Source organism: Pagrus pagrus (genome assembly GCF_965226575.1).
Source record: "Pagrus pagrus genome assembly, chromosome: 15".
NCBI lineage: Eukaryota > Metazoa > Chordata > Actinopteri > Spariformes > Sparidae > Pagrus > Pagrus pagrus.
The window spans coordinates 3,507,195-3,519,279 of NC_140199.1; the positions used below are offsets into that span (position 1 = coordinate 3,507,195).

The 12,085-nt window shown below is 39.5% G+C and overlaps 1 protein-coding gene across 1 annotated transcript in view; it reads left to right on the plus strand.

The window, feature by feature from the left end:
- epas1b (endothelial PAS domain protein 1b) overlaps positions 1 to 6,689 on the plus strand; it is a 51,039-nt gene extending 44,350 nt beyond the window's left edge. The window contains exon 16 of the mRNA XM_084375996.1: positions 42 to 6,689. Within this exon, the coding sequence (XP_084232122.1) occupies positions 42 to 193 (152 nt within the window). The 3' untranslated portion in view covers positions 194 to 6,689. The remainder of the gene's footprint in view (positions 1 to 41) is intronic.
- The last annotated feature ends 5,396 nt before the right edge of the window (positions 6,690 to 12,085 follow it).

Consider the following 12,085-nt stretch of genomic DNA (forward strand, 5'->3'; position numbering starts at 1 on the left):
ACACAGTTTCTCTATTTATAGATTTTCTTGCCTTTTTCCAGGTATAGCCAGTCGTCTGCTGGGCCCGTCGTTTGAGGCCTCCTGTCTGCCAGAGTTGACCCGTTACGACTGTGAGGTCAACGTCCCGCTGCAGGGAAACCTGCACCTCCTCCAGGGCTGTGACCTGCTGAGAGCCCTGGACCAGGCCACCTAGAGCCCCAGATTCAAACCCTCGTCATAGACCCAGACTTCCTTCCAGCCCGGGACTTCAGCCTCTTTACCTTTGTACCTCAGGGCTTTCAAAGAGCCCTGAGGCTAAGCTACTTATAGGGAATGGTATTCATAACCACATCCTGTCTTTTTAGCTTATTTGGCTCAGACCCACTGTTCCCTGTCCCCATATAGCTTCGTACCCAGACCATCTTAACAAGCTACGATATCAGGGTCAAGCCACTTTACACCCCTTTTTCCCCCCGAGCTCTAGACTCATATCAGAAGCAGGTTGACCCCCACCAACATAGATGACTCACACATATAGAATAACACGGGTTAGTTGGTGAGAAAAGGTCAACACGGGACAGTTTAACTAACAGAGTACAAAATGATGCAACGGTCCGTCTGACCTGCATCCGAAAAAGTCTTCACACTGGGATTTATCGCTGGTTTGGTGTAAACGTCTCTCGCAGGTCGGGTCTTTGGTGTAAAAGGGGTTTAACTGACGTGGGATTCAAACACACAACCTGCCTTAAAGGCCAGCTCTGCCCAAACAACTACAGCCATACACCCTGACCACCAGCTGTTTCCTGCTACGGCTTAGCAAAGGTGGTAACCTGGTCTCCGTCACAGACCCTGATATGAACTCTATGCAGCTCACTTCCCAGCCCTACTTTGCCTGTATTAGCATTTAGCTCATTTAGCTCAGAGGAGAAGATATTATACTACCTACATGTTAACAGAGACACTTTCTGTTGATGTATTTGACCAGCAGTTAGATCAAGACAACTTTTTTTATTTTTTTTTATTTGTTCAAGTCAAAGCTGAAGGTAAGAGTTGGGTATCATGAGCCAGTTCTGAATTGGAGCCATTTTAAAGTTTGTAAGAACCAAGGACTCTTTACAAAACATACTCTTTGATTCTGCTTATCGATCCCCCCCCCCAACAAAAAGATGACTTTTTAGGCCCAATCCTAATAAACACCTCACGCAAAGAGGGGTAGGGTGTCCCGACTGTTGTTGGAAAGAGGGATCGGGTTAAAGTATTAATGTGTTATGGTCACTTTATTTATAACAAGCATAAAACAATTGCTACTATTTCACTGATGTCGCGGGAGCTAACTCGCTAGCTAACGTTACATTGTTCATGCTGATTTGTGTTTTTTGACTTTCACCCCTTTGATGACGCCTGAAATGTAACTAAAGTCCACCTGCATGAACTTTTCTGAAGGCGTTTTTCCCCTTTGAACCTTTCATATTATGTTATGTTGTTAGATGCAGAACAAACAAGCAAAAATTAGACAAACTCGTAAAAGAAAATGCATACTTTTGTCTACAAGAACGGTATTTACGTAGCTATAAGAAAGCAGCATGGCTAAGAAGATACAGCTCCCAAATCTGAGTTGAAGAATAACATTTAACTTAAGATAAAAGTGTTTTTTTCTTTCTCTTTCTTCATATTTTGGTTTCATTCTTCATCAGAAACAATAAGCTCAATCAAAAAATGATGCCCAACTCTGCTCAAGCCTTTTCAAAACACACACGCGGACCAGACGACGCGCTGCCTTTTTCTTCTTCAGCTCATCGTCAGTAGTGCGGTTCGGTCTTTCCAGGAGTCACAGTAGCATTACATCTGTTTGGGTTTTAAAGACATATCTATTATATCGTTATTTGACTTCTTATAATCAGTCTATTACTGAATTGGAGACATTTTTAGCTTTTATCAAATCTCCCCACGTTATTTAATCCAAATCGAACGGGACACTTTAACATATCAATACTTCTTTTTGTTTCTCCTCTCTCATTTTTTTTTTTTTTACGTTCTTACTCCACCTACCAGGTTCTATTATTGTGTTATTTGTGTCTTAACTCACAGACACACTAATACACATATATTGCAACACATGTACTCTACTGTAAGTTGAATAATTTTGTTTTTTATGTTTTTTTTTCTTTTCTTTCCTTAAATCTGTCTTTGATTTATCTCTTTCTGTCTCTCTCAGCCATGTAAGTAGCTTGTGTGACTACAGGGTTTTGTTTTTTTTTCTTATCGTGAAAAGCTAAAGCTTAGTCAGCAACAAATCTAGCCTTACTGACCGCTTGTACAGAGGATCTGACTTACACACACTGTAAGAGTTCATGTGATTATATATTTTACGCTCACACACACTTTAACATGACAAAGAATAACAAACAGTGGTGTGCAACGACTATCGAAGGGTCGGGGATGACGACGCCTCTCCTGTATGCGAGTTTCATTTTCTGCCCTTAATGAGAACACGTTGAATGTTTTCGGCTCTTTAACTGCAGATTGAGTATATTTCTGCTTGTTTTGCCGACATTTGTCGAGTTCAGACGATGCAGTTTTACATTTTGTTGTGTGTTTTGTCTGCTGTTACAGGCAACCATTGATTTCCATTAATTTCTGTGCAGTAGGAAAATCAATGTGCACATTTATTAAGCCAAAGTTTAACACAGGAGTGTCGCGATATCTGATTTTCACTGCACAATTATTGTGCGCAAATTAATTCATAATAACGATATTATCACAATATCTATATAGATGTTTTTTTTTATTTTTTTTTATTAATGCTCTCAATGTCTTGCCTCTTTTTTGGCAAATGAATTACACTTAAAATAGAGTCTGTAATCATCACGTGTACAAAAACAACATTTACACCTGATGAATATTGGAAAGGCAAAACAAAAGATCCACAATGCCTAACACCTGGGCTGGATTTCATTTTTTAATAACACAGTTATCATCTTTACGTGACGTGAGAGACATTACGTACAGAACTTATGTTACGAGTCTGAATTTTATTATTGTAACCTCAAGTATGATCTTTTCCGAAACCTAAACAAGTAGTAGTGAAGCATAAACCTAACCAAAGTGCAACCAATCATAATATATTATAACATGTGAGCTGTTTGTCAGCATGCTTTTATTTTGAAAGTCTACCCGGACCTTGTATATTACAAAATGTTGCTAACTTCACGTGCAAAAGTGACGCTAGAGTTAAAGCGTTGTAGCTTGAGGCTTAAGGCCGCTGACCAAGCTGCCGTATCTGATGAGCTGGGAGTGAGAGCGTGTTGGCATTACCTGATTGGTGCTGTTGATTATTTTCAGGATTAAGCGCACTGCCTGTAAAATGTAAGAAAGTAGTGGAACAATTCCCACGGTGACTTTATCCGACCGTCATTCCAAACGTTATTCAGTTTATTGTCTGTGTTTTCGGCTTCGCACTTAGATTAAAGCTACAAATGACTGAGAAATAATATTGTTTTCAAGATTTTTATTTATTCTTTTTTCTATCTCCTATCTATACGTTAGCTGAGCATTGTCATTCAATTTCACATAGCACAGAAATGAATGGAAATCAATGTATGTCTGGAACGGTGTGGGGGAAAAAAACGTATGAACCAGAGCAACGACATTATCCGTCACGTAAAGTATCTTAGATTCGTAGTAAATGGACCTAAACACCTGCAAGATCACTGGTATCTCCCTTTCAGCTCACTGGAGGATATCTGAAGGACATTTGAGCCAATCACAGGAGGCTAATCAGAGGGATGAGAAGGGCACTTTTGACTGATTAGAAGGGGAAAAAACTTAAGCTATCAGATCAAGAAGGACAGTGGAGGTCGCTTCCTTCACCCTCTTTGCACACCAATGCACAAACTAGATAGTATGAGATTACAGCAGCAAACTACATAATCACTTAATCAGACTATATGTATGTACATAGCAGCAGCCTTGGTTTCAGTGCAGCACAACAGCCTGTGAAGTGACTTGAAAGTGGAGTGAATGGATTATTCGTTAGGAATAGGACAAGGCCAGTTTTTCTTATGATTAACAAGACGGAGTGGCTGCAAATATCAGAAAAGCTTTGACTAAAGAGCAAAGTCGGAATTTCTATTTTTCAAACTCGACATATTTTACCCAGATTGTGTCGGTTGATATCATCGATTTCATTAGTTTTTTCTCTGTTCTCTCCTCTCCTGTACTCTCAAAGTAATTTCTTTCCTAATCTCACTCTATTTTTTTAGATCATTGTCTTTGTGTGGTGACCACTTTGAGTATCAGTTATAGAGCTTTGTACACATATACGTTACGTATTTAAAAAGACAAAACTAATGTCGAAGATAGTGTTTTTTAGTGTTTATGTGTCCTGGTACTTTGTCCTTTATCTACCCCTGTAGATTGCAGATGGATCAGATCCCTCGCAGTGCTGTTTTCCTCTCGTGCTTTTTCTGTGTTGTGGCGTTTTTTTGTTTTTTCAGAGATTTATCCTTAAAAAAAGCTTCGTATCTTATACCTAAAAATATCTATTGAATCTGTTGGCTGGGCAGTACTGTTTATGTTCTTTGCTTAAAGAAGATAAAACAAAAAAACAAAAAAGATTTAAAAGTTCAGATTAAAGATCAGTTTTCTAAGTTTCACTTCTCAGATATGTAGCATTTTGAATATTGTTAAGAAGGTGAACTTGCCACATAATTAATCACAGTTGCGTATATAAAAGCAGTGGTGCTTCATTGACTGTCTATCTGTTATTTTTAGAACTTGTATTACATCTGTTGGATCCACTAACACTTTATTTTGGTGTTTTCTGTTTCACGCCGTGCTGAAATTTTCTTTAAAAGTTCATTTTAATCCACATGATGTGCCTTATCATGACTTAACGGATGTCTAAACAAATAATGAGTTTGCCCTTCAAGAGCACAGTTTGTTCCCTGCAACCTGTAGATGACTTCCTGCAACTTTTTGGGGGGAAGTTATTGAATAAAATCACAACTTGGCGTGTGGACAAACAGATTTAAATCCCGACGTTAAGTTGACAACGTAAATGTTTCTCCCAGTGTTTGTTCCAAACATCCAAATTTGGAAATACTCTGTCAAAGTTGGGATGATTTTCATAATAACCCCCCAGTTTTTGAAGTCAGCAGCTCCTTCGTAGCCTCCTCTGAACAGCAGCCTTCACACAATAGGACCCTTTTTTAGATCCGACCCTTTTAGATCCATTGTCCCGTAGCTCCCCTGGTGATGACGAGTCAAAATTAAAGGTTTTTAAGGTTTTTTAAGGAAATGGATTGCCCGACTCATCAAACGACCTGACAGTCTGTCTGGTGATGAAGGGTTTTTTTGTGTTTTGGAAAAAGATTTGGACAGTAAACGTTTTTTTCTAGGAGGGTTACAAGTCAGAGCGGATAGTATAGTGTCCGACAATGTTAGCAGCGCCTTTGCTTTTGCGTTTACAATGGAAGACAAACTCTTTAATTTAGTAATTTTTGGACCGCCTTAACAACAATTGTTCTTATAACCACTTATCATGAAGTCCACATTTATGGAAAAAATACATTTTGACCTTTAAACAGGTTTAAATATAGCATTGAGAGGAGATATTAGAAGAAGTAATGTGTAGAGTGACACATAGAGAGATACTACACCCTGCTCAGCCTGCCCACTGATGCAGATCTGTCAGCTCGTCCACTCAACACATCACTCCTCTGTTTCTACTCTCGCTTCACTTTAAGACTCAAAAGCCAAATTTATATCATTGTTCAAATCAGAAGTTCTTCCTGTTTCGGTGTGAAAATCCTGCAAATTGAGCCCGTCTATTCCTATTTGTAAGATTTCAAAATGTTACGTGTTCTGCTTATAAAACCTAAAGTTGGTTGTTAGGTTCCAGGTTAAGTGTTGAGTTAAGGTTCCAGGTTAAGTGTTGAGTTTCGAACTAAATTGTGTTAATGTATGTGGAAAGAGTTGGCCTGATGGAAGTCGATTTAAAAATAGAAATCTAGGCAGAGGGGAAGTCCCGCCCCCGTTTTAAGATAGCTTCTGCTCCACTAGCTTTGACCAAATGTATACACTTAAGTCATTTTAACAAAGATAAAAACAACTACTATTTCATTAGCATTCAAGAGCTACACCTGTGTGAGTCTTAAAGCTTCATATGAGGTGGAGTTTTGTGTCCTAACATTGTTTTTACTTTGCTAAAATGAAGAAATGTGACAGTTGTCAGCTATTCAGAAAGACAGAAGAAAGACATCTCTTGCTAGCACGCGCTAGTAGCACAGATGCTAACCCAAAAATGGGCGGGGCTTCAGTTATTTAATCCCTAGAAGACTTATCGCCAGTCCTAGTGCTCAACAAACTGTGCTGCTTGAAGGGTTTCCGCATGTTTTCATTCATCGCACTTCTTCTTTGAAGACAACATCAGCATTGTGTCTCGTGTCTCTTGTAGTTAACAGGGTTTTTCTTTTTCCTTATGGGATCCATGTTCTGCTACTCGTATTCAGTTTGTGTCAATGTCATACAGTACAGTTATATTAGCTGAATCTGCATTTTTTTTATTATGCTAAAAATTCATATTGATCTTATTATTATCATATATTGTTATCATTGTTATTACTATATGGGGACTTTAACCCAATAAGAAGTTTGTGTTTCTGCACTGATATCTTATTATTAAAGCATACTGATCTTACCCTCCGTCATCGGCTTCATGTGTGGTTTATTTTAGTTCATTTCTGTTTTATTTGACAATAATAAAGGCATTTCAGCCAAATGGTATGCAAGCAGCTGGGAAGTTTGAACTCTATTGATTGTTACAAAAAGTGTTGTTAAAGTGCTTATTCCTATTAATTGTATAAAACCCAGATAATTAAAAGTTGTACAATTCAAAATGGAGGATAAGTCTTGTGATGCTGCTGTAAAATTCATTTTTGTATTCTTTCAACATTTTAAACCAACTAAAGAATCCAGTTTGAATTGTATATCCTCCTTCAGAATGCAGAGATAAATACACGTATCATCAGCGTAAAAACGCATATTTTCAACATTTAAATTTTTCCAAATATTAATGTTAAATGAAAAATAACAGAAGTACAGAGCCCTGTGGACCCCTTTGATAAACTCTCCTCTGCCTGGTAAAATCCTTGCATCTACAGTCATCCTATTGTAGATCAGCTGAAGATGTACATGCTTCTGTACATACGAGCAAATTATCTACAACTCAGTGATAAAAACGTCTTAAAAAACGAATCTGTCATCAAATTAAAACAATGATGTTTCTCATGGTTTATGAAAAGAAAACAATTTGGAGATACAGGTTTTTTTTTACCTGGCAATGGCACTCAAGTTAAAATCTTATAAAAATAAGCTGTCAAAAACAAACAACAGTAATTTATTCTGAAATGTAGAGACAGGAAAGTCTCCCAAAAGCTAAAGATACAGTACTTTGCTGTAAAATAATGTACATGCAGTACAAAATTGTATTTGAGTAAATGTTCTCCTTCCACATATGGCTGCGAGCCAGAGCTGGTGCCCTTCTCATCCTGTACTTTATTTAACCACCTTAACATTTTACTGTTGAGTGAGAGCATGTGTGAGCCTCAGTGTTTGACTTGTTCTTCAGCCAGCACTGTGTTCCGTTCAAGACCATTTAGCCGTTCCGAACACGCTAATTGAAGAACAGTCTGTAACAGCCTGTTCTTTGGTTCTGGTCCCTCCCTCGCACATTTTGATATTTTGGGAAAGTGAGGCCCTTATTTTCTTCAAAGCAGGGCTTGATTTGAGGGTCCACACAGGGTTAGACTTTCATAAATGAAACACTAGGCCACAACTAACATGGAGAACATTGTTGCTTACATGTTTTTTACATGCAAAACACACAATTAGCTCCCGAAGTATGAGGGGTGATTGATAAATTCATGGCCTAGGTGAGAAGAAGAAGCGTTATACAGCTCTCCTTCCATGCAGGTGCAGTTAAATTATTTGCCTGATTATGCAGAAAGTTTGAAGATAAAAACTTTTGTGATATTTCTATTACGGGTAATTACGATGAATTGCAAGTCAGCACTCTGTGAGACAACGCTTCACATTAGTAATGGCTGCCGTCCAGGAATGCAGATTTGAACTCATCATCCCTCTTCACCTGATTTGGCACCCTGACCCCACTTCCATCTTCCCAAAGATGAAGAAGGAGCTCAGTTTTCGCTGCTGTGCACCATTTTCCTGAGGCCCAAGACACAGATCCATATGCTCCACGACTGCTGGACTGAGTGTCTAAATGTAGGAGGTGAAAGTGTTGAAAAATAGTGCTAGGATTTTTTAAATTGACTCCTTCTACCGTAGGCCATGTACTGACCGATCATGAGTTCCAGTCAGCTCTGACGGAGAGAGTTGGGTGCAGAGCCAGACCTTCATATCATATAAAATAATGTACAGTCCAGGTTTTAATCTCTTCGGTATCTAACAATCGGGGCTTTTATGTGAGCCAACGGAAAACAAAAGCAATGCCAAGAAGTCAGTTTTTCCCCACATTATAAATGTTTACCATTGCAAGTGATTGAAAAGCAGTCTGGTCTGCTTTCCCGTCGCATGGAAAACATATTTCAAAGCTTTAACTCCACCTTCTTATTGTGCTGGATGTTTTTGTGTTGGATTGTGACGCACATCCTCTATTAGACATGGAAAGAGCAACAGATTGGCACAAACAGGACAAAACTGGCACGGAAAGAAAGTAAAGACTCTCCAACCTTCTGTCTGATCACCCAGGTACAGGTACTGGTGCTTGAAGATCTACAGTAGCAACCATGAAGCTTTAGCAGATCAGGATCATTCACAAGTTAAGAGACTGTAGGTGTTACTAACTTTCAGGTAGGTGTAGATGATCATCATCGACAAGGTCCGTGACACTCAAAAAAGAAAAACTTCATACATGAATAAATGTTGGCACGGTGTGTTTCTGCAAACCACAGAAGTGTTAAAACTTTTTAAAACGCTGTTTGAGCTGCTACACAAAAAACACTTCATTAGTTTGTCATGGTTTCTGGATTTAGTTGTTTTCCATTTTATTCTGTAGGTTTTATCCTCACGTGTCTTGTTCTGAGTTACACTTCCTGTCTTTGTCTTTTTCCCACCCTCCTGATTAGTTAATCACTCCCTGTGAAGTTAAGTCAGTGTTTTTCCTCAATCTTGTTGGTTTGTCTGCATTTCTTATGTATGCGTTTGCTCCTTGTGTCTCCTCCGTGTTCAGCCTGGTTTTTGTCGCCAGCCTTTTTATTGCCTACGTTTTGATTATTAGATTTTAGCTTTGGTAATGAAGTTCGCCTTTGGTTTTGTTTTTTACCTGCATGCCTTAATGTTTTGCATTTGGGATAGGTTTCTTTTGGAAAACCATAACATAGGGTTAAAAAAACATCATGTTTTGGCTTAAAATACCTGTTCTGGTCGCCACAAACACAGCTGGAAATTGTCCCGAGGTGTCCATTAAAATATCCAGTGGTTTCACACGTACAGATGTTGAAATGCAGTCTTGAAATACTAATATGGTACAAGTTTAAATGTATGCATGGTTTGCAGAAACGTTAAGTGGCAACATTTGATTCTGGCGACTTGAACTGTCGGTGCTGTTGCACTGCCTGCATACAGATAACACATTGAAAATCAATCAAACAAAGTGAAAAATGTTTGACGCATCACACGTGCAAGTCAGAGGTGATCTGTTCGAGTGTTTATCAAAAAGTTTAAAAGAAGTTTCAAACAGCCCGAGAAAGTCTGAGATGTTAGCCGACTGATTGTATATTGCTTCACAGTTAACCAAACAATCAAGCTCCGTGGACTGATGTTTGCTTTCCCCAAATTAGATTTCATGTAAAGATAAAGAATAATAGAGTAAAGCAGTTCATGGCTCCTGGTTAAACCGGATTCTAACGCTGAGAATGATGGGAAATCTGGGAAAATGCTGGCAAAGGATGTAGCAGTTTATAATCGGGTGCCAACAGATACTGACGGATCCTGCGGTCTGTTCATCGGCCAAAATACAAAAAAAATCATTTGACTTTTCTTGCTGGGGGGAGGTTTGTGCTTCTTCCTTCCTGTGCAGGAAGACCGGATCCCAAACTTCACGGGCACAGCAAAAACGTGACGATTCAGAGAGAAATGTAGGTAAACAGCGTTGACACACACACATCTTGCATGTCTTTGTTCCAGCTGACTCAGAGCCTTTTGTTTTTGCTTCAGGTGGGGAGTCAGGAGGTAAAAAAAGGGAGGAACCGGCGCCTCAGTCGACCAGCTTCCTCTTGTTTCAAGTTTCCAAGGCGAGATTACATTCAGTGTCTGATGCAGAACAATTCACGTCGCACCAAAACCTTCTGACAACTCACAGTCTGATGCCTTACACTGACCCATTTTATTTTATTTTGACAGCCGTCACGAGTCAAGTGTGCAGACTTCTAATCACAAACATGAACTCCTGATTAAGTTAAATGTGTTACAACTGTTGTTTATAGGTAACCACAACTTTCAACACATTCCTGGAAAATCATGAGCCTCTTTAAGCTTGAATTTGGTCCATAAAACACCTGCTGTGTGATTACTGAAATATACCATAGAGCCAGATGAGAGCTCCAAGTCATTCCTCCATCCACTTATATGTCTGTCTGTCCTCTGGGACCTCAGCATGTCTCGGGACAAGTGTCCAGTAAACTAATCCAGGGATAGTTTGTTTATGCTCCGGTCCAATCCCAGGACACTGAGCTGCTCCGCCCGGGACTGACCCCCACGACGCAGCTCAGATCTCACAGTAAACAAACATCCAGTTTTCCCATGTTAGAATCAGAGACTACTTATGTTTGAGAGTTTAGCCGTAGTTTATAGTGTCCTGTGTCTCTTCTGAGTGACATGAAGGCTTTGGGTCATGCTTGCAGTCAGAATTGTCTTGAATTATTTCTCACAAAGAGGCTTAAAGTGGACGAGAACACTTTTACCGATCATCCACCCAACACTCGGTAGGTGTGTGCAACTTTTTCCACCTCTGTCAGGTTGTGTTGCAGATCGTCTGCAGGCCGGCTGAAGGCCAGGCTCGTCAGAGGAGATGTGGCTCACCTGTATTTAAACTGGCTGCAGACCATGCTCTGGTTCTCTCTCCTTCTCCATGTCAGACCACATGGAAACTTCAGCTCTCCACATCTACATTAGTTGCTGATTCTTACACTCACCCACACAAGGTGGACACGACTAACATTCATGATCACTGTATTTATGTTAATCTATAGTTTAACCCAATAAAAAACCCTTCGTTGTGAAGTCAACTTGTAACAACAATTATTTATGTGTTGTCTTTGCATATCATTTCAAACTGCATGGGCACAAATGGTTGATTTTGACTTGGGTCACCCAGGATCCCAATCAACCCAGATATCAACAAGATATAATGTTAGCAGCGATTGGCCGACCACAGTTCAAGTCACACCTCTGGATATTTATAAGGACACCTGGAGACATTTCCATTCATTCTGTAGAGATAAAACCGGGTGTTTTTCACGGGAGGTCGGATCATCTCCATCCATGATCGTGGCGACCATAACAGGTGTTTTCCGAACCCTAACCAAGTGGGTTTTGTGCCTGAACCTAAGCGGAGCATAAGCACAGCCTTATAATGAGAAAACTGAAGCTAAACAAATGTAAAGTTGCAACATAAAGAAACTATATGTTGTGTTGTTAAAAGCACTAAAACAATGATGTGAAGTCAAGAGGAGCAAATTGATTAGAAGTCATGAAACAGTGGAGCAGCAGCTGTGAAACATGACCGCTGTCTGCAGATACCCCGGTCGGTCGGATTAAGGATAAAAGAAAACTGCTGCGAGAATAATTGTGCACATTCGCATGCGTGAAGACAAAGAATCAGTAAGTTGTCTTCGCTTCTGACATAACATCTGATTAGTTTGGTTGTCTCTCCGTCTGGGAAAACCGCCATTCACAAGAACAATACCACACATTTACGAATCAATCAACACAATTTGAGATGTTCCTAAACCCAGAACCAGGCGACTCCGCGATACAATAACACAATGGGAATCTTACATCATGCATCTTTGTTTTTTTCTGT